This window comes from Chamaea fasciata, unplaced genomic scaffold (assembly GCF_029207755.1).
Source record: "Chamaea fasciata isolate MVZ Bird 193981 ecotype frontalis unplaced genomic scaffold, bChaFas1.0.hap1 SCAF_14, whole genome shotgun sequence".
NCBI lineage: Eukaryota > Metazoa > Chordata > Aves > Passeriformes > Sylviidae > Chamaea > Chamaea fasciata.
The window spans coordinates 4,397,015-4,420,292 of record NW_027094099.1 but is presented as its reverse complement, the minus strand read 5'-3'; the positions used below and the strand labels follow the sequence as shown (position 1 = coordinate 4,420,292).

General features: G+C 42.6%; 1 protein-coding gene across 5 annotated transcripts in view; it reads right to left on the bottom strand.

The window, feature by feature from the left end:
- RORA (RAR related orphan receptor A) overlaps positions 1 to 23,278 on the bottom strand; it is a 400,721-nt gene that overhangs the window by 251,241 nt on the left and 126,202 nt on the right. Inside the window, exon 1 of one of the 5 annotated variants that reach the window (XM_066196613.1) lies at positions 9,612 to 9,767. The exons of the other annotated variants lie outside the window; for them this stretch is intronic. Within the exon in view, the coding sequence (XP_066052710.1) occupies positions 9,612 to 9,630 (19 nt within the window). The 5' untranslated portion in view covers positions 9,631 to 9,767. Of the gene's footprint in view, positions 1 to 9,611; positions 9,768 to 23,278 lie in introns of those variants that run through there. 5 annotated transcript variants of the gene reach the window in all.

Here is a 23,278-nt window from a genome sequence, read left to right as displayed (position 1 = left end):
CAAAGCATCCATTTCCCTGTACTTGTTTTTATGACAGGAGAGTGCACAGACTTGGTCAGCCACAGGAAATTATTTGTATATCTTGGGGGCTGGGAAGGCATCAAGATGGCTCTGTAAAAAATGCTAGAAATACAACTCCTGCTGCAGCTTTTCTTCCCATGCATGTTCTGGAGCACATTATTCTTCTATGCCCAACTTAGAAAATTTTTCCTGAAAAAGCTTCTCTTTTCAGTGCCCTACATCTTGTTTCCTATTAAAGGGGATTTTGCCTGAGTGTTCTTAAAAAAATCCTACAAAATATTTTCACTTTTGAAAGACTACACAGGTGCCCCATGTTCACCTGAGCAACTTTGGAAGCACTAAAGAAGCATTAAGGAAGTCTGTCCTTATTGATGTTGACATTTCCACCACCAGTATTGATCAGCTTCGTTATCACTAAATGTGCCTGGGAATAGAGGCAGAAAATTAGGGGACATTCAAGGTACTTTCCTTAAGTAAAAGAGGCAATGTGTAGAGTGTTTACTTCACGTGTGCTTTCACAGAGTTAGTTTAGAATAGTTTGGCTTCAGATTCTATTTGTCATATGCTATGATGTTAACCTATAGCATCCCCTGATGAAACTGTAACAGGTTCAAATTCTACTGTGCTTGCTCAAAACTTGTTTTTATAGGTTCTGCACAACACTATCGAGAGATTCTGGCAGACTGAGACAATAGTGCTATCCACAGAAAAGCAAACAAAAAAGTAAAGGTAAAATCTAAAACTTTCTTTACAGCTCTGAGCCATAAAACTTGAGAAGTCTGCGGCCACTCAGCCATTGAAAACTTTTGACAAAAGTAGAATCTGGAAGTCTGTGTGGAGAGGTGATTGCTATGACAGTTAGTTGGTGTCCTTCCCATCTGAATCTCATTTAGCTGAACTTGAACCTCAGCAAGAACAAAGCAAGTACAGCCCAATTCCACACAGGTATCAACACTGAATTTATCAAGCTGCTTGTGTGAGCAACTCTGCATCCCAAGTGAGAACAATTCCTGGCACCACCCATGCAAATGTTTCACTCTAAGAACTCCTCATAGATAATTTTTGCTATGTGCTACACAGAAATTTTTAATGCAAAAAGCAGGAGCAGATGGTGTACCTAAACCTGACCTCTCCACTGCAGGAAGGAAAAGAAGCAAGCTTGCCCTCAGTGTTGTCCTCACCTCCTCCATGCTGCTCCAGAGAAGGAGAGGATGTCTGGCTGGGCTTGGTGTTGCCTGTCGTCTTTACATCACATTCACTGCCAAGAAGAAACCAGCATTTCTAAAGCAAACACTTCTCCTTCCAGCGGGATTAATGCTAAGAGGGTTTGACTTTAGGCTGTCTAGTAAGATCCAGAAACTATATTCTCCATTTTTAACTCCCCTGTTTCTAAGTCTGTTTCTTCTCATTTCAAGAACTTTTTGGAGTCAGAGGATGGAACTCTTTCCATTTTTTAACAGGCATGGAAGAAAAAAATGACCTGGAGATTTCATCTGTGTTTTCCCACTGACTTGTGGCATTTTTTTGGCCATGGTGCTTTGTGTATCGAAGCAAAAGGGGAAACAAAGCAAAGAAATGTAAGGCATAGAGCAGTATAGATCACCACAGTTCGGGGTACACACCTACCAGCACACAGAGAAATACATACTTGGGAGTACCATGAGACCAGAAGTGATAAGGAAGAGGAAAATGGACAGATCACTCAAGAAACATTAAAAAAACCAACCAAACAAAAACAAAACAACAACAAAAATTAAAAAAAAAAAAATACCAACATGGACAAAGGACATGCACAGGGAAGAGCTACGCTTTCCACTAGGAATGCTCTTATTTTCACACAATGATGTGAGAAGAGCTATTTTTCTTCCTGCAAAAATCTCCAGTGCACCAAATCCAGGGAGCCAAACCTGCTCGTGGTTATTCTGCTCAAGAGGAAGGAACTGCTCATCTGCACAGCTTCAGAATTTCTCCAGTCCCAGGCTGTGGGCGAGTCTGACGTCAGTCCCAGTGTGAGCCATAAAAATCCCCTTCAACAACCAACACTCTCCTGTGTGGGAAGCTTACAGCATTATTTTAAGCAAGGACCCAAGATCACCCTGGTGCTTTCTTGCAATATTTCTCATAGAGCCAGGGCTGGGACTGAGCCCAGAGGAAATGCATGTGTGTCCATCTCAAACCCTTCCACGTGATCTTCACGTGGAGAACGGCACATTGCAAGGGGATGTAGACATCAAGCTCCCCACCACCACCACAATCTACTCTAGGATCATCACTCTTGTCCACTGTCTCAATATAAATGTTTCTGCTACAATAAATCTTATCTTCACAGCGAAAATAAATGTGGGGTTTGAGCAATATTCTGACAACTGGGGGCCCTCGGAAAAAAAAAAAATCTTCATTTCTTGTTATAGGCAAGTTATCTCCAGTCCTCTATGTATTTAATTCACAGCTCTGGCATCTATTTTATCCAGACTACTCTGATTTTCTAGAAGTATTTTGATGAGAGATCCTGGAAGAGACTTTTATTTTGCTTTTGCTAGGTGGCCAGAATGGGTTTCAAGCTACATTAACAGCAGTAACAATAACAGTAACAGCCGCCACAATCTCTCCCAGCATCTTCCCTTACAAATAAAGTTGAAGCCATGCTTTCTTTTTAAACAGCAGAAATTTTTTTAAAATACCTGCCACTGCACTTCAAAACACCTGAGGCAGTTAAATATGAATACAACCCATACACAATGATACAAACCATACCTGTGATTTAAAAGAAAACTATTGCCTGCTTAACTTCTAAATCATAACTTCTTGTAAATTGAAACCCACATTTTATTCTTAGAAACATCCCTACCACTCCACTTAAAATCAGTGCTGAGCAATCTGTGTGTCTGTGAACCCATATTGGTTTGGAGAAGTGAATTGACACATCACACTGCAATGAGTTTACCTGAAAAATAGACACCCATCGGTCACTCAGGATTTTCTGAGTCTTCCAGACTAAAGACATTCTAATTTTAAAAAGGAAAAAAAATACAAAACAAACCAACCCACCCCAGAGTAAACTTAACTAGATCGATCTACCTCTCTCATGCAGTCCAGCCTACACTTCAATTTCTACCAAAGGAAAACTGAATACAGAAACCATCATATACCTTTTAAAGGTTCCCCAACTAGTTTGATAAATAAAAACCAAGAAATGTCCCAGCTCAACAATACACTTAACTGGTACCGAATTTTAAACACACACCTTATAGCCCTATCCTTCATTTCGCTATTGAAAACACTTAAAACATAAGCACCTACTATAAAGCGCTTTATTTAAACTTGGATCTTATACTGGCATAAATTCCAAAAAGCTGAAAAGGAGTTTCACAGGAGCCTGGTAACTCACCAGGCAGATTAAGGTAACTGCCTGGTAAAACGAGATTTCAAGAAGCTTTGGAAACACAATTTCAATTTTTTTTTATTTTTTTTTTTCCGCCCAGTAAGCAAAACCTTGAGGTTAGTGCCGGCAGTGCCCTGGCAGGAGCGGCGCAGGCTGGCCGGGCGGGGATGAGCAGAGCCCAGCCCGAGGCGCGGTGATGAGGTGTGAGGAACGCCGGGCTGCAGCAGCGTGTCTGGGACGCGGGGCCGGGCTCCAGCTGGCAGGCGGGCAGTGCACCGGGGTGGCTGTGCCACCTAGTGATGCTCGGCGTGTACTGTCGGAGCCGAGCGGCGCGGCCCGGACGGCGCAGCGCGGCCCGGCCGCCCGCTCCCGGCGGCCCCGCTCGCCCCGCGGCCGCTCGGGGCACTCTCCGACCGGCGAGAAGGGAAGAGGCGCAGACGGCGAACCCTCGCCTGCGGCCCCTGAGCCGCACAGACAGCCCCTGGCCTTGCCAGACACCGGCAGCGTCCCAGCGGAGGCGCAGGACAGCTTCGAGCGAGGAGCCGCCGCACCAACAGCACCAGGGCAGGACCGACAGCTACTTCAGAACGCGGCTATTATCCGGCAACTATTTATGACTCGGTCTCTTCTCCTTACACGCTGAAGAGTTTGTCTTTTACACAAGAGGTAGCGACTTCCTTTAAATTTAAAAAAATATGAAAGCCTCCAAGTTGCAGGATAGTGCCCAACAAACCCAGCATTTTTGCTAAGAAAACCTGAGCATGTTCAGCAGTGCTTTTTGTCCAAAGAGATCCTAAATGAGCTTGCAAGTACATGCAGAGCAATAACCCTATCAGGAACACATATGAAAAAACCTAACGCACTAAATCTGACAAAATCTGTAACTGCTCGCCTAAACTACCAATGCTCTGGCCGCGGTAAGAGCACAGCAGCTCTTTAACACACGACACGGCATGCCAACACCACAGAAACCCAGGCACCGTCCAAGCAAGAGGTGAAAGCTCCTGGGAAAGAAGACTAAGGTCACGGAAATTCAGCTTAAAATCACTTAAAATCTGATTAATCGAAACTAAAGTGTTCTAGTGGTATCACACTTGGTCGCTAGGCCATCATCCACACAGGCTGCCTACCTGCTTCCCAAATAACTAAATCACCAGTTCCTAGCTTCTCCCAGCAGCATGGGAGCTCCCCCATGCAAACACTGACACGCCACCTTAATAAACACCTGGCAAAATGACCAATACAATGATCTTCCTCTGACACAAAGGTAACGGCAAAAGAAAAACCAACAAATTGAGAACAAAATCTCCTGCTACACATCAGGCACTTCTTGCTTTCTCGATGCTCAGAGTGCCCTTGGTGTGCTGCGCCCACCTCCGGCGCCTGCCTGCAGCCCCAGCAGGTCGCTGCTCTGACACAGGGGCTGGTGGCACACACCACCCTTCTGTTTGCACAGCTATAAGCTAAGTTTATGTTGGCACAATTAGTGTTAAGACGCTGATAAGAATCAGCCATTACATGTACATATGCTACAATAAAAGTGACAGGCTGGACTATAACCTTTTAGCATTAGAACTTGCCAGAGTTTACGACCTGTCAGCCAGACAGTAAAATGGCAACGAGCTGTTGTGATACACATTTTAATACACTCTTGCAAAACCTACATCCTGTTATTAGAAGTGACAAGAAGAGGATTTTTAAATGGCCTCATTATCACTTAGTGTACACAGAGACTGGTGCAGTTTGAACAGTAAAATGAACTCCTTTGTGGAATTACTTCAAACTCTTGACTAGGTGGATTTAAAATAACACTGGCTTGTACGCCTAGCACCTCTACCTCTTTATTTGCTGCTAAATGAAGACAAAACCAGGCAGCTGAACAGAGCAGTTAGCCCTTATTCCAGGGCTATCAATAGACTGCGATTGATTAAAAGGGGGGAGAGAGACATCCTGTAACACACTAAATTTAGCCACGGTAACCCACAGACATTTCTTTGAAATGCCAAGGGGCTTGGGAAGCTGAGCTCCACATCAGGTTATCCCTGAGACACCTGGGTCACTTTGGAGCCTAGGCTCCTCTGCTGTTTACAGCCTTGTTCCTTTACATCATTTCCACCTCAGCTCAGTAGCAATCCAATTTTTAATTTCAGTTCTGCCTCAATTATGGCCCTTCTTGAAGTTGACCATGACTTCCTAATTGTTTTTTCTGCCCTCAGCTTTCACACACCAATTAGATATGAAATGCTCTCCAGCTGCACCTTCAGTTCACACACAATTAGGGGATGCACAGAAAAGCTGGGCTGCCTGGTGACAGAGACATTTCCTGTGTTAAAACGGTAGGAAATGTGACACATCCTTAGGAGCACAGCTTGACAAAGCACGTATTCCCAGCCTCTCCTACACGACAAATGTGAGGACACTGGAGTGAGTTACCTGATTTCTCACTGCTCACTTGCAAGAATTATTTGTGGGGGGAAGAGGAGGTGGAGAGCATCGAGCTCAGTAGCCAATTAAATGACTTATCTGAGTTCTGCTAAAGAAAAGCAGAGGTGGAGAAAGGTCACCTCCTTTTCAAAGAGCCCTCACTAAGTCTAAAGGTTTCACTGTACTTAGAGAAAACAGAAAATATAATTTCTTACTTGGAAATTTGTTTTAAAAAACCCAAGCAATTTAAAACATAACTTCTTCTATCTCCTACTCCTTCAGCATGTGTCCACTCAGAAGTCTTTCAAATGCACTATTTGTGGTATGATAAACAAGCATTTTTCTCCAGACAGAAGAACTTTTTAGACAAACAGGTTTCTTACTCAAAATCATGTTTGAAAACCACGACACATTTAGCTTTCTGCAGTCACACTTACTGCATCCACAAGAAATTAAAGTCCCCACAGAAAGGTACAGCATTGCCTCAAGACACAGGTCTTGAAGGGAAGGAGAAGAACCAAGAGTAAACCTGTTTTAAAAGCATTTCACTCAGGCGTTTGTAATTACACTACAGCTCATTCCAGAAATCAGAACGGATATTCAGGATTATTCAAGACCTCCAAAAGATATATATATATGCGTTTCTCTCCCTTCACAAGCCTGAACACAGAGCAAATTAGGGTCTCAAGCAGGTAAGGGTATTGCTGGTAGATGCAGTGCTATTTAAAGCCTCCACAGCAATCCTTGTTCTCCTTTCTCCCCAGGGAGTGGAGGGCAAAGCTCCCTGCAGGAGGGGTTATGCTCCCAAAGCACCCGGTTATGGAGTGCTTGTAGCTGCAGCAGAAGCTCTAAACCAGCCCCTTCTCTCATCCTTCTGAAACCATTCTAGGTGCATCCTTGAAAAGGTACTGACTTTATTGGTATAAAATTCAACAAGACTTGAAATTAACCTTTTAGTGAATCTTTCACATTCAATGTGAAATAACAGAGCAAGTTGTGATGTGACATTTTTGTAGGTGAAAACATCAAAGGCAGCCCTGCCACAGACTGATCTACCTTTGAACACCCAAGGGTATCTGAGACTGCCAAGTCTCTGTAGACTAGACAGAGAGAAAGAAAAAAGGAAGAGAAAGAGATCTAAGATATTCCACTATTTAAGGTGAAGTCATTTTAACTAGGATTTAATTCAATCTTTTACACTTTGTTACTGCTGGTGGTTTTTTAATACACAGTCAAAAGAGAAGATCAGGATAAAAGGAAAAGAATATTATTTCTGACTGTCAGGCCATAATAAGGCATAAATACATGAAAATTTAACTGGCATCACTTATTCTTTCCTTCCTCTTTAGCATTCTTGCCTTAGGAATTTCTTTCTATTGGAGTTATGCAATAAACAAACCAAAAAAAAAAAAAGGGGGGGAAAAAAAAAAAGAGCAGTATCAGCCTTTCAAAGGGCTGCAGAAAAGGTAAGTACCTGTCCAATAACTCAAACAACTGAATGAATGGACACTGGCTACTCTTGCCCTTTCTCCTAAGCATACACATTAAGTGCTCTGCTGGTATTGAGACCGGGGGCTTGCTGGAGTCAAGTCCCTTTTAAAAGTGCTCCCAGTGAGATCCCTGCTGACCCTCCTGCGCTCGGGCATCACAAGAAATGCCAGCCCCATTTCTGGCTTGCAGCTCCCCCTATGCTAAGGGGGCACCTTTGGCACGCCAGAGAGCTGTGACCAGTGAACTCATGAAAAATTCAACTTGTTGTTATCAAAATAGTGCACTACTGATCCTACGAGGTTACAAAGCACAGTGAATGATAGAAAAAGATCCTTTATTCTTAGGACTCTCCTTCAGAGTAAAAATACCAAATCTGAGATATTATTGAGTCTAACCACACAGCCCAGTCCATCCAGAACGAGCTGCTATGTGTTGGGTGCTAGAGCTGGGGTTTGGCTCTTTGCTTTAGAAAGCTTTTCTGCTCCAACTGCAGCAGAAACCAGCTGAGCCACTCAGAGGGACCCTGGGCTGCTCCTCCTGGCTCTGCTTGAGCGCTACAGCAGAGCAACCTCTGGCCACCTCCATCACCACAGTATTAAAGCCATGAAGAAAACAGTCCTTTGACACAGAAAGAGGTTAAATTTGCCAGGTATGGCACCTGGCTGTGAAGTCAGTACCTCCTTCTGCTAAGACATCAAGTGCTTTATTGAAGGACATCTGCTATGGCACAAGGCTAGACTGCGGGGGAGAAGGGGAGAATCACAGCCAAAACAGGCTGAAGAGAAGCTCTGAATATCTACAGGAGACTGTAGAGGCAAGTAGGAAAGAAAGAAATGTGACACCCCACTTCTGAAGTTGAAATTGTCATCTCAAGTTTATTAAACCATCCACTGTCTGAGAAGCAGCACATAAATTCCCTAAGGAATTTATGGCGGAGGGGTAAACAGCAAAACCAGGAGCAGCCCCAAGTTTTGCTGGGGTTTGAGTACCAGACTCTGACTTTCTGAGCAGTGGAAGTCTGCACAAGAAAACCAGAGTCCACATTTCTCACACTTGACCCAGGACAAACTGCCTGACAACAGAGAAGTCTTCAGAGAGAACAAGATGAGGATGTAACACACAAATTACCTCCACACCAACATCCAAACCCAGGCTCCCAGAGACAGCGGAACTTGTGCCTGACATATACTAATGACATTTTGATAGCTAAGGCTATTAAAGAACATGCCAGAAAGTAGAGAGAGAAGAGAATAAAGAAGGGGAAACTTGCTACTGATTTCAAACTAATAACAACTTCATAAAGAATAATCCCAGCTCAGCCGTGCCTGAACTTCTCCTCAAACCAATGTCTTACACAGGCTGTGAGGAGCCTCGACCAGGAGGAAATCTCTCACCTCCTTCCAGACAATTTGAAATGAAGTGAACCACTTGAAAAAGTCAAGAATTCTTAAATGGCCTCCTTTCTGAATCAGCTTGAATCTATTTGAACTTATCTACAAAAAGATCCTGAGATCTCACATAATGGGGAAAATTATATACATGATACAATTTCTCATGGCTCTTTCACAGTCACTAAGAGACAGTGGAAGAAAGACAACGTGGAAGCGAGCTAAGATACAAAGCCATAGATGAAGTTGCTAATTCTCACCCAGCTTCCTCCTACACATTGTGGTATCTTGACCTTGATTTCATCTCTATCAATGATAACTTCAATGCAGCAAAGATGTTTCTGATGATCTTTTTTTTTTTTTCTCAGAGTCTGTGATGCCACAGTAGAGGTAGGATATGGTTTCATGCATTAAAAAGCTCAACAGTTAAGTTTAAGATCAAAACTGTCAGTTTTTATCCTACTTGAACACAGAACTGTGACATTCTGAAAAAAATTTCATTTGAAATGCTCATTGATGCACCAGTGAAGCTCTCAAAGTCATCTTAATAGCATGAGCTAGGTGTTAACTAGGTGGATTGATGCAAAAATCAGCAAACTCTCATCAGCAGAGCACAGACTCCTATTTTCACCAGGCCTCCTGAACCACACACTGAATCACCAGCCAAGGTTCCTACCACCTGCGTTAGTTCTTCATTTTATTGCACAACTGGAATTGCAACTTACTCTTATCTGCTCCTCTAAACTGCCTTTTCAGCTTTCCTCTTTGGAGGAAGAGTTACTATTTAAAAAAAAGAAAAAGCAAACTCCCCAAAACATAGCAAGTACAGGACTTAATGACTCAAGCCGCATTTCCAATGAGTCAAAAATTCAGTATCATAACACACCACAACGGCAACAACTTACCAGCACAGGACGATATCATCAAGGATGGAATTTTTCTTTACGTCCCATTATCTCTTCTTATCACTCTCAGAGGAAGGGCTGTTAAGTTTTTATGTGGCTGAATTGCTGAATTCTAAGAGAAAGGAGAGCCAGCAGCCCGGCCATGAGGCAGCGCTGTTTCTGAGGGGTCCCCTCGCCTGGGCAGGGCCGCAGGTGAGGCTGCTCAGGCCAGCAGTGCAATCAGCGCCTAACAAGCATCAGCTGCCATCGAAGCCACGGCGGAGACAGACACACACCAGGGATTTCATCCCCACTACTTCTGCAACGTGACACTCAACGTGTGCCAGTTGCTGCCATACTTGTTCCAGAAAGGAGAAAAAGAGGCTGAAATAAGGCTTGTGAAAGCATAAACCAGCTTCTTTGATAAGTAAAGTCCCTTTCTAACTTATTTTTAAATAAAGAGAAAAAAAAGTTTTAAGAGAAAAGAAAATAACAAAGATAGGAGGATTATATCAACCCGTTTTGGAAAAAAAAAAAAAAAAGCATAGTGGGTTGTGAGGGGGAAGGCAGAAATGAAGGCTTCTCTGAGGCATTTGGGTATCAGGAATGGGAATGTGTGATTAGACAGTGCTGTACTGTCAAGCGTCACTCCTGCACTCCTAAAAGCCTGATGTCTGCAGACACACAAATGAGTGCACACCAGCAAAATATTTTATTGATGCCTTCTACCCCATTACTTCGGTGACAGTCCCCAGGGCCACCGCTCAGAGCCAGACTGCCACAACAACACACAGCAAAACACAGCCCCAGCAAAACATTTTACAGGCCCCGGTCCCAGGAATACAAATTGTGGGCAGGCACTGATGGAGGGTGCTGCTGCTCTTCTCAGAGCCACAGCTCTTCCAGCAATTTCCCAGAAGGCCCAGCAGCCAGGGGAATGACTCCTCCTGCCTACAGATTAGAGCTCTGGCCTCTGCTGCTGTGCGGAGATTATTATGGCTCTGCCTACATTTCAGAAGTCACTGGTGATTTGGAATTACCAAAGGCTAATTTGGAAATGGACTGGCTAAAAGAAACTTCTTCAGAAATCTTTCCCATTTCTGAAAATTGTGCTATTGGAGGAGCTTCGGGAGGGCACGTGGGCTTCAATGACCACGTAATTTAGTGTGAAGAGAGGGACAAAGCAATAAAAATGGATGGTGCCTGGATGTTCCACTGTAGAAAGAGAAGGAATTTTCACGTTTATAGCAGGTACACTCAGAGTAGGTTCTACTGATGAACCTGCTTCTTCTATTGCAGGCCAGGGATTGCAACACACAATACTGGAATAGTTAACTAAACTTTTTGGTTTTTTACAGCCAGAGACACTAACCTGACAAAGCACAACAGCTCATAACAGACTGTGGCCTAAGATACATTTCTTTCACGAAATGCGTGTCTAAAGATACAATAAAATGACTAATAACTAGTAGATTGTTTAGATTCTGATATGATAATAATAAACCATTCCAAAAAAAAGGAAGTTACCAAGTGTTCAAATTTCTGAGCAGGACACTCCTGCATTCTGTTCCTTCCTGCTGATGCACTGGACTGAACGCACTGCACTCCCACACCACATCCATGGCCACGGACTTGAGCAGAGGCAGCATCAGGCAGTGCTACTGCTGCAGCACATGCAGATCTGCAAACCCACAGCCAAGTTCCTTCCTTTCTACTTGTGCAAAATTCCCACTGGGAGACAAGAGACACACTGAGAAAACCTGGGCTTGTGGCAGCTCTAAGTTTGTATGAATCCAGCCACACAACACCACAAACAGCTTTTCCACACCATCCTGGTTTGTGCACTCCCTCCATCTTTCCAAGAACACGGTCCCCTTGGTGGTTCAACAGAACAAAGGAGAACTAGGGATACAAAGGAAGATTTGCCAAAGACCGTACAACAGAAAACCTCTACGGGCTGTTTGAAGAATGATGAAAAGAACATTAGAGTGAATAGCACACATGTCCTCAATGTGTTTAATGTCTGCTCAGTTTAAAGGAAAGATGTCATTTTGTTGCTGAATTGATATGAGCGTTAGCCTTCACTTCTCTCTCCTCAGTTCTGTGTAGACATTCCTGAACTAAGAACTAGCTGTGGCCTGGTACAGCAGAGACAAACAAAATCCCAACCTACCTGAAATATCATTTTGATTAAATGCAAGATCCAATTTACCACTGGGATATACCTCGAGTCACACACACAAGTAGCAAGTGCATTTAAATGTTTGCTTTAAGTCTAACTGCTGTCTGCCTTTAGCTCTGGAGAAAACTGGTTTTCAATAATAAAGCAGAAGAAAGAATGCTACAGTCCTTCGAGAGAGTCCAGGGTTTCCCACAGATTCTAAAAATTACAGAATGAAAAATCATGACAGTTTTGAACTAGTCAACAAGAGGATTTTAATGCTGGTTTGAACTGCTAGTCAGAATGCTAAATCTCTGGGACAAAGATGGAAAAAGCTAGAAAACTCTAAAAAGCTTTATCCTGCTGTATAAATGGGGTCTGTGAGGCTTGCTCAGATCTAAGTACAGAATTTATGCCTTCCAAGTCTTCCTCCCCAGAAAAAATGCAAAAAAACCTCCCAGCGTCCACTGTCAGCATGAAGTAGAATGGGATATTCTTACTGAATACCTTGGTAGGAAAAAATACAGAACAGGAATTAATGACATCAGGATTTTCTCCGAAAACTGCACTGCGCAAATTTGAAATTTTGTCAGTACAACATAATTCCAAGTGAGGTACTCACAGAGGTGCCATTTTCCTACCATGTTTTCAATATACATTTTCCATTTCCTAAATAGGCCCTATGGAGTAAGCAAAGACTCCTCTGTAGGTAAAGCATTAGCAACAGCACAGGATCAGCCATTCCATTGCAGGCTACTTTAATACAAGAGATGATTTACAAGGCTCAACACACGTGGGTGCTTTCTGCTGTTTCAAAAAGTTAGCAAAGCTGACTGCTGTCTGAAAACAGCAGATTTGTTACAGAAATTTTCACACATCAGTTTTAATTTAGAATAGTCTGCCATCAGAGGAGCCACACAGACAAGAGGGAGCGTACATCCTTCAAAAGCCAACTGCTTAATGGGAAAATAATACTAAACAGCAAATTGTCCCTGTTGGAGTTACTACTGAGCACCCAGGCACCAGCCTCTCTGCAGAGGGACACTGGCCAAAGGCGTCCAGAACACAGCCAGACCACCCCAGCAGTGCCTTGGGCCATCTTTGTCAGCGTGTGGAGGTGTCTGAGCACACAGATTTCCAAGGAACAACTGCCTGGGCCATTCTGTAGTCCCTGCTGCAAAGTGTCCTGATAGAGAGCACAAAAAAAATACCATGGAAAACGAATGTGCCTGCTCTTGCATTGCATCTCTTTCTTCCATATTGATCCTGTACAAATCAAGAACAGGCTCTGATTCCATACTAAAAACTCCACATGCAGGTGGCATGACGTAGTCAGGGCTTACCTGTACTTGTCATACAATAGGGCAATAAAAGTGGAGAAGAGGAAAAATAAGTAATTCCAGAAGTATAAATGGCATAGGCAGTTTATGAGCCACTCCCTTCTGACTTCTCCTGTCACTGAGGTCAGGGTGCACAGCACAGAAGTGTCATCAGCCCGAGCAAAGGCAGGCAGGGCAGAGCAGCAGGGAAGCAGGAGGGTCTGCAGCACATCTCCAGGCAGTCCTCCCACTCTGTCTCTGCCTTGGGTCACCTGCATTCTTTGTTACCTTTTTCAGAAGAAAAAGGTGGGCTTGGCACAACAAGTGTAAGTGTATTTTCAAAACTTCTCAAATTATCTCTACAAATTACCTGACAAAAGGATACCTTCAAGCAACACCTAAATTTGCTTAAGAGTAAATGTGTGCATGACAAATTAGGCCCACAGTGATAAAAATGACACAACAAACATCCCTCAAAAAATGCATTTTGAAAGTATTCTAGGAAGAAACAAAACCAAAGCAGAGACAAATGACAGAAACTGCAATCCCAAATTTGTTTTACAAAGTCACAATAAGAAAGGGAGACATGAGAGAGGGAAAAGGCTGGTGCATCCAGGGAGAGAAGAAGGGGTGAGTGGAAACAGCTGGAATTGTTCAGCTGTGTCAACATTTGGCTGTTTCACAGATTGACTAGCAAAGTGTCATCTGAAACCAATTAAATTCCCAAAACCCCATGGACCCAGTTCATAACATTGATTAATCCACATTGCGAAAACATCCCCAAGCAAAACTAGAACAGCTGTCAGCCCTTGGAGCTCAGAAATAGCATTTGATTAAAAAAAAAAAAGCCAAAACCAAAAAAACCCCGAAAAACAAACTACCACGCACACCCTAATACCATCTTTGTGATTTACAGATCACATACCTGCTTCTACCACTTAACAGCAGAAACATCTCCCCACTGCTTTTCCTGCACCACCGTGGCTGGTGAGAGGACAGGTTGTCAGCAAGAGGCCCAGGCCGCTGCTGATCCCCACTGACAAAGCACCTGCCTCAGAACTGCATCACTCCTGAAGACGCCTCTTCCTCTCCTCTGCAGACCTTGGGGAATTACAGCTGACCTCCTGAAGGATGGAAACTTTCTGTCCCCACTCCAAATGCCCTGAAATGATCCCTTTCAGGCAGACCAGTTATGCAGAAGGCACCAAAGCTGCCAGCACTACCCGAGTGCGGGTGAGGATCAGCTGCTCCACGCACGCCTCCCACCTTTGCCGAGCTGCTCCTGCTCACTCCCGGCACTCAGAGGTGCTGCTCTAGGAAGATCCGTGTGCGATGAGGGGCTGCGCTGCTGCCATCCCCATGGGCCAAGCTGCCACGCACCGTCAGCCCCGGGGCAGTTCCCTCTCCGTCCCTGTGAGCAGCACCCGCTGCCTGTGCTCGCCCCACGGCTCCTGACTGGCCACAGACACCACTGACCTGTCCCATTCCCCGAGAGAGCATCAGACAGATCTTCTGAGTCTACAGAATACGTCCAAGCTAACCAAAATCAATGCAAGACAGGAACAGAGGCGTGCAGAAATAAAATCAAAAGAAACAAAGAGGGCACGAAAAGATTTTCCATTTCCACAACTGCCAGTTGAGGGTTGCAGGTAAAAAGCAGCTTTTGCTTGATTGCAGGTTAATCGAATAATTTTCTTAAATAAGTTAGTTTTACGTGGGGTTTTTTTCAGATATATATATTTATTTTATCAGCTATTTTAAGTTTAGAGAAGCAGGAATGCTCCACCAGCTAGTGTCAAAGATCAAGAGACGTTGCAGTTGGACCTACAATATTCTTCCTGCAAGTCTATCGCCAAAAATTGCTGTCACTGTGGGACATCAAGAGAAATTCCATCTTGCACTTCTCTTTTTATTGCCCAACCTCAGATCAAGGACTCATCAGAACAATGAGGCAAATACCAGTGCTGAGGTCTGTGGAAACAAAAGCACACAAATCCTATTGCTCTTGGATGATTTCAAGCCATTGGTGAAGTGACAATTCCGCTTCCAATGAGTGTGAGGTACATGTAACTCATTCATCACGCAGCTTTTGAAAGAGATGATGGATTCAGCTACAGATACACAAGAAGTCTTCAGCATTTCGGCACAGCCTATACCAGAATTTAAATTAATAAAATCAACATCACTGGACTTAACACACTCCTTTTCCTGTACTGTAGAGAAATACTTCCCTGCTTTAGAGAAGCTGTTTGAGAGGACAAGGTATCATTTTATCAGATTATCTTTTGGCTTATCCCTTCCTTCACTCAGTCCTCTTTTTTTTTTTTTTATTTCTAAGGATTTGTCACAGATCAAAAAACCCCACATTGTTTAAACTCCAGTATTTCATTACAATTTCACAATCAAACACAGAAGAGAAACACACAATCAATTTCATCAATTCGTTACTCAGAAAATAAGTTATGCTGGAATGGTTATTTGTGTAGAGACGATGGTATACTGTTGAAAGAATGTATATTCAGAAAGGCAAATACATTTCCAAATTCAAGAGAGCAAATTACCTTTTGACTATTTACAAAAATACTTCACAAAATAGTATTAAGCATACGGTAATATGTTACACTGCATCAAACAAAAAAAATAACAAAAGAAAAATACTACTTCACATATTAAAAATTCTGTGAAGACACTCACAAGATGTCCTTGCTTCCCATAAAGGTTGGATATAAAAAAATAGCCAGTGAATCTAATATTTTTTATTTTGCAACATGAATAGACAGTGGCATTAAATACAAACCAAAATATCATGAGACCACAGCAACCCTAAATTCAGACAGATGGTTCCCCTGCAGTAGCCAGGCTTTTGAGAGGGACCAATACCTGATCTTCAAAGAACAGAAAATTCAAGAGCTACCAGGTACTGCGCCCTGTGCTGCTGAACATGCAAGCATTGAGTTATATTTTCTGAACACTGAGACTTATTATAATTTTCCTCATGAAAAAAAAGTTGAATGTCTCGACATTTATCTTCAAGAATGTAGAGTTAAAAGCCAAGATTACCTCCATCTTATCAAAATCCAGCATGAAAAAGTGAATTTCCCAAGTAATTCTTACAACACCAATGACTGGATTCACACGGGCTGCTAATAGTAGCTAGCAGACTGAGAGAATAATGTGTAAGGTATTCTTAAGATTATAATGAGAAAAATTTGTACAAAGACTTGTAGAATTAGGGCAAAGTACAAAGAGTTATTCAAGCTGTATCACTAGCAGACATCCATCAATTCATAGAATCTAAAGTTAAAAAAAAAGACAAGTGGGATGATCTATTCTTGCATATCCTAAGACGCGCATATCACAGGTCATTGCATTTCACATCATTAACCCCAGCACTGGGGCCCACAGTGTTTGATTAAAACTTTTCTTACAGAGAAGCATCCAAGCTGAAGCTGCAGATGTCCGGAAATGGTGCAGCAGCTCTTCCTCCCAGCAATCCATTCCCATACCGAACCAGATTTAGAATTGAATATTTTTACCTACTCTTGATTTGAATTCATCTATTTCAGCCACTGGTTCCCATTTCCTTTAGCATTTGCTTTCTCTGAAGACTCTTAAACACTGCTACCCCACAGACACCCACCTTTCTCACTGCTAAGTGTAAGAGATGATGCTCTAAGTGATCGAAGACCAACCATTTGCTCCTACCCCAAGAACTCTGCGCTGAGTTCCTGAACTTCGCCCTCAACATCCCTCCTAGGACATGGACATCAGAATGACAGCAACTGTTTGAGAATTGTCTTGCCAAGGTAGACAGGCATGTAAGCAGCCAAAGCTTCTCACCCAGCTCCCACTGCCCTGTACACAAACAAGTATTGCCCCACGGCTCTCCACCAGCAGCCTGTGGCCAGCTCTTGGTCAAGGGGGCCATCTCTGCTTTGCTTCACAGAGTCTTCTCCCACTGGAGTATTTCTTAGCCAAGTTCATTTATTTATTTTAGGTCCTCTGCTTAAACTGGCAAAACAATTCAGAGCTTTTTGTGTAAAGTGTCTGCTCCCTTCTGATCTCACATTCTGTCACTTTTTGTGCTACCTGGAAATGAAGCAGCAGTAATTAAGAAAGATTATTCCAAGTAATTGACAAAAATACTGAACAGTGTTGAAAGTAGTTCTGATCCTTGTCAAATTGCTGTAGCACCTCACAGTGATTCTCCATGAACGTGTGTCTGAGATAAGGCAGTTTAGCCAGAGCTGCATTTAGTGCACAGACTGCTGCAACAAAAAAAGAACTTGCAAGAAGCAGCAGGAAGGGCTTCAGATCAAACCCCAGAGACCACTGAGCACACCCTATCTCTGCGTGGACTTCTCCATCAGAAACAAACACTACAATCGAGTTTATGGAAGTTCTTAAACCTAGGAATCACATCTGCCACCTAAAGCTGAGGACGCATTGATGTCAAGCAGTAATTAAAACAATCAGGAATTCCTAGCACAGCCACTAAGAGTCTGCTTGGTTCCCAGTTTTCTGAAGAAAATATGGATCATCACCACAGATTGGTTATCTTAAAGGGTCAAGTGTTGAAGAGGAGGTATGAAATGGGTGACTAAAATAAGCAAAGGAGAACAACAGAAGGAATGTCTTCCTAAAGAGAGGAATGACCATATATAGCATGGCTTTTTTTAGCTGTAGTTGATGTGTTTGATGTCTGAGGACCTTTCATCAACTCTGTCATCAAGTGGTATTTCCCAAATGGAGGACTGGTGTTCTCTGAGTGCCAGCAGTTATTTATTTGAGCTTTTGAAAGCATGACTGTTCCATTTATCCTTGCAGGGGCCATCACACCAAAGGGCACTTTGCAGTGTTTGCCTCCGATGCTGACAGGACTGTGCTGTTCCCTCCCTGTAGGTGCTCACAGCAAAGGGACTTTCCCATGCAGATCACCTGTCCCCAACCGGGGAACTGGTGACAGCTCTCTGACCTCAGAGACCCCACGAGGTGTCCCCAGGCACAAGTCTCTGGGCTGACTTGTGTTTGCGTATGTTTGTAAAAATAAACATGGATTAACATCCCTATGTCCACAATACATACCTTTAAAAAGCCTGCAGGCTTGATCTTTAATATCTTTCAGGTACACCTAAAACTGTACCTATGTAACCAAAACCAGTGTGATATAGAATTAATAATACTAAAACCAAAACAATCGGCTGACATGTCAGTTCTTCAGATGGCCTAATCCACCACCAAGAAATACAGCAGGTTCTAATACTGAGATATATCAAAAAGATAAATATTTCTGATGCAGTCAAAGTACAAGATGCAATGAAAGAGTGAATCTGAACAAACATCCTTCTTTGCTTGCTCTAGAAAATCATCTTCTGCTTCCTTTAACTACATATTGAGGAAAAAAAACAAAAAAACCCAAAAAAACACTCAGAGGCATATTGGATAAGAAATAAGGGAGTACAGGTACCCTGAACTGACCTGATTTTATGCCTCTTTAGCCTCTGCCCTGGAACACCATGGACTGCATCAGAGCAAGGGACACACACATCAGCAAAGCTTCCCTCTCTTCAGATTTCTGTTTAATCGCTGCTAAACTTGGCACCGAAATCACCAAAACCCCAAATGCTGTGCAAATAGTAAATTAATTTTTTTTAGTACTCTACAAAAGGGTCTAGAGACTAGAAACTTGCTAACAGAGAAAGGTGCCATGAAAAATTCATCAACACCTTCAGTTGCCCTTTTTTCCCCCCCTCAAAACCTTTAGAAAGTACACAGCAATTTAATACAACATTCAGATGTAGAAGCTATGTAGGATTTAATCAGTTTGGACTTAACACTACAAAAACTTTCTTTTCTCTTCTCTTTTCTTCACAACCCTATGACTGCCCTGCCTCCCTCTTACCCAGCCTCCCAAATCACCCACAGATACGCTGATACAAACCTGGGGGTAGTAGGAGCAGAGAGCAGAACGTGCTCTCAGCTCCAGGGCCCAGCCTAAGGGTAAGGCAAAGCTCAAGGGCTAACGCAAAAGGGAGAGCAAAGCTCCCTCAGCCCCTGCAGCACAAGGCAGAATGGCAGAAACGGGCCAAGACTGGGAGGAGGGACCTGTGGACCCATGATGCCTTCCCTTGTGCCACTTTCCAGCCCTGCTGGCTCATTTCTAAGTGATCTTTTGCCATTTTCTCACAGACATGCTCTAAGCGCCTTCGCTCCAATTTCTATCTCTTTTAGTCACTAAATTTATGAACCAACGCTGAAGTACAAAATACCAAACCATCTATTTGAGTGGAGAAGGATCTGACTGTTTGCTGAGCTTCCCAGGTCACATTTCAGTATGAACTGTGCCTTGGTACAGACACAGCCTTTCTATTACACATGCTAAGAAAAGAGGAAAAACCCAGAATCCACTTGAGAACTTGTTCATGTTATACAACAGCTGAAAAAAACCACCTCTAAAATCTGAACTTACATTGTAACTGTACAAGAAAACGACCACACCACTGATTTATCTGCTTTTCCCCAGATACCGTTTTACAAGTCGCTTTCATACCAAGACTTTTAGATAACCTAAATTAAAACTACATTTTAAGATTTGCTTGCTAAAAAACCCAAACAAAACCAAAGTGAAGGAGTCTGTCTGCGTTTTTCTATTACTGAAACACCATCACTCACACCAAAGACTGTCCCACAACCTCTGCAAGAGGGAAAATGTTTTCTGGAAATTGGGAATATTATCCTGAAGGTTTCTAGAAGCTATAGAAAAGCTATATGGATGAATAAAATTGAACTGTAGTGCTTAACCCTAGAACTGTTAAAAGAAAAATGTTATTTAAAAGAAATGCTTTGGTGACAGCATGATCTGAAAGGTCAACATATAACTGAAGCTATATTCCGGACTTCCACAAAAAAATGATCCTGTGCTTTCCACACAGATTTTATTTTAAATCCTTGAAGCCTGTTAAGTTCCTGAAGAAGACATGATTGTCTTGTTTTTGTCAACACACCCACCTACCCAATCAACCTTCAAAACATCAAAATTCACTTTACTCCCACTATCTCCTTGATGTAAATTATTCTCCTATTAATAATTCTCTTTTGTTATAATCAACCTTTCCTACCTTGCATGAATTTCTCTCATGCTAATATGACTGAGTTTGATCTAACTTCTTGAAAAAATTCCTCATTGGGGAAAAAAAAAAAATGTTAGGGGCAAAATTCTTGCTCCCCTTCAAACACTGGAAAATATCTTGCTGTTGGTGAATTTCATCATTTCATCTGCAGGATTTAAAAGCATCCCTGAAATGAATTCAACTGGGCTCACGACACTGGAGACACTGGCCATTACTAACAGGTATTTGCCAAATCACTTTCAATTCCTGCATTCCATATGGAAGTGACTGAAGGCTTGTTTTGCTCCGGAACGGGTCTCCCTCTCCAGGTGTTGACAATTCCCAGCATCCCCAAGGGGGCAATTCCATGTTCCAAAGCAGCAAACACTGGAAGTCTTCATGAAGAACAGCACTGAGACAGCCCCCAGGATTTGTGCATTCATCCCACATTATGCTGCCAATGCAAAGCAAGAGCTCATCCCTCCCTGAATTATTCTTTTCACCCTCACTTAAATGGGGAGCTTTTCTGCCATGTTGTGCCACTCGTGGAATGCAAAAGGCACTGCAAGAGTTAACCTGTCTCTATTACCTGCTGCTAACATTATGTGCCACACGTGGAGAACTGGGACATGTTTGCAGGAAAACTGAGGACGCTCCCCCAAGCTGTGCGCTAGGACACAGCTTCCCAGTTCTGCAGTGAACTTCCTCTGTTAGAATCAATCCTTCCAGTGGTTTTCCAGTTTCATGGAAATATTGCTACAGTTCCATCTTTCCAAGAATTCCAGTATCAGTTCAGCACCTGCAGCCCAGTGGCCAGAGGTGCTGCTTAGAACAAGAGTTTTAGTGCCACCAAACTACATGGAAATCCCACAGGTGGAGAGAAAAATCTATGGACCTACAGAACAAAAGTTTCCAGCTGGTGTTAAACCAAAGCCAGAGAAGATAATTATAAAAATTCCCTTCTGAAATCAATTAGAGATGCAGGAGTGTCAAATACAGCCTTTTATGTTTGCAGGGGTTTTTTCTGCCACTAGTTTTAACAATCTGTTTATGGGACTGAGGTTGGTTTCAGATTTTCTTCTCTGTTTTCCTGCCCTTCTCCTTCCTGGCTACCTGAAATCTCCCCAGGCGCCTCGGAGTTTGCAGCAGCAATTCCCAGGAGACTGCTCTGACATTATAATAACATCCAGGCTGCAGCTACCCTGCTGTGAAGTCCAGCCAGGGATCCTCTGGGGCTCCTGTGTGGTCTGGGGTATTTGGGTTTGTTTGGGTTTTCCTTAATCTTTTCTCTTAATTATTGAAGATTTTTTAATATATAATTTCTCTTTGTTATTGTTAAAGGTACTTTTTTTACCCAGGGAGTTCATTCAGGTTGCCAAGCGGAAAAGGATTTTAAAATGCAAAGGCAGCCAATGAATTGTCCCTTTTCCTGCTTCTCCGTCTTCCTAGACCCTTTTAGCACAGTTCTTTTTCATCAGGCATACATACTGATGTATAATAGGAGCCAGAATCAACTCTCTGATGTGCCCAATAGGCACTGAATTACAGAAAGTGTGCCTGCAGCAGCTGGTGAGCCGGGCAGAGTGGGGTTTTGTATCATCACTGCAATACACCGTGCTGACTTTTCTAAAAACAACAACAACGGGAATTTTCAACTTTGATCTGTGATCAGATTTTAGATCCTCCACTGGACCTCATTTCTATGGGGTAACAGCAAGAGCTAACAAACACTTCCCGGCTGTGTTTTATGTGAAAATCCAAAAGGCAGGCAAATTTATGAGTACTGCTGGGAGATATATGACCGTCTTTGGGCAATGAACACTGAGCAATGAATTATTTTAGCAGCACAGGTCAAACAATAGAACTGTGTGACAGCTGCAAGCACACACAATAGCAAGGAGCACAGTTTAGCTGAAACTGAAAAATGTTTCCTAAAAACTCTGTCCAGCACGACAGAATGATTTTGGGTGGGGGGAGATGTGAGGGTGAAATTTATATGTTGTTTAGAAACCTTTTATCATATAGTTAAGACTTTGAAAAGATGGTCTTGTCCTCCTGCACACCTGTCTTCAATTTAAAAAATACCAATAGGGAACAGTACCGGCAGGATGCAAAGAGATGTTACCACAAGTGAAGGAGCATTGTACCTCAGACACTCCTTCAGACCTAAAACCATTTGCTGAGCTGTAATCACAGGTGTAAACTTCAAGAAACCCCCTGTATATGGATATCTTCATGTTGCCAAACTAAGGAACACTAGCAAAGCTTTGATCCACATGCTTAGAGCATGTTGCCCATTAATGCTCTTATGATTTATCTTCTATTACTTTATAACATGCTTTAGAAAAAGTCAGGAAAATGCCCCTGCCTTAGATGAGTGCAGTCCAGATTTGCCAGGAAAAAAAACAAAACTAGGCAGAGTGTTCCCCCACTCAGAGCCCCAGAAGGGCTCTGGGCTCTGCTATCATAAAACAAGCTGAAGTAACTTGAAAGCATTTACAGAAAGAAGACAAGTTACATGCTACACAGGTGTGTAGGTATGTATTCTCTTTCTGGTGGAGTTAATTCAGGGGTGTATTAATTGAAGAACAAAGCTATGCATTAGCTATTTATACACTTATGCAATCAATACTGAAATACATGAACATATAATTACATAATTATCACATAAGGAAGTCCATAATGAACGATTTAATCAAGTAAAAAAAGAATATCATAAATACGGCCAAATGATAATGAAACCGCACCACATGAATAAATGTGACCGGGAAAAGGCAAGTACCCAGCAGAAACTGGTAGGGGACAACTAGTTTACACTTCAAGATATATCACAAGTATGATATTTAAGAATCCTGAGGATATTTCTGTACTTCAAAGAATGAAAGCAAACAAAACGCAGCCCACTAAAACAAGGACTTGAAATAAGCAATGATTACATGTGGATTAATGTTGTTAGAGGTTAGAGCCATAAAAATCACTATCTGCTTGTAAAGACAGATGCATGATAAGATGACAGATTTTTGAGGGAGCTTTTCTGCTTCAAAGATTCATTTCCTGATTCTGTGTTCGGAAATGGCTCCATTCCTTTTGTTTGCTTGG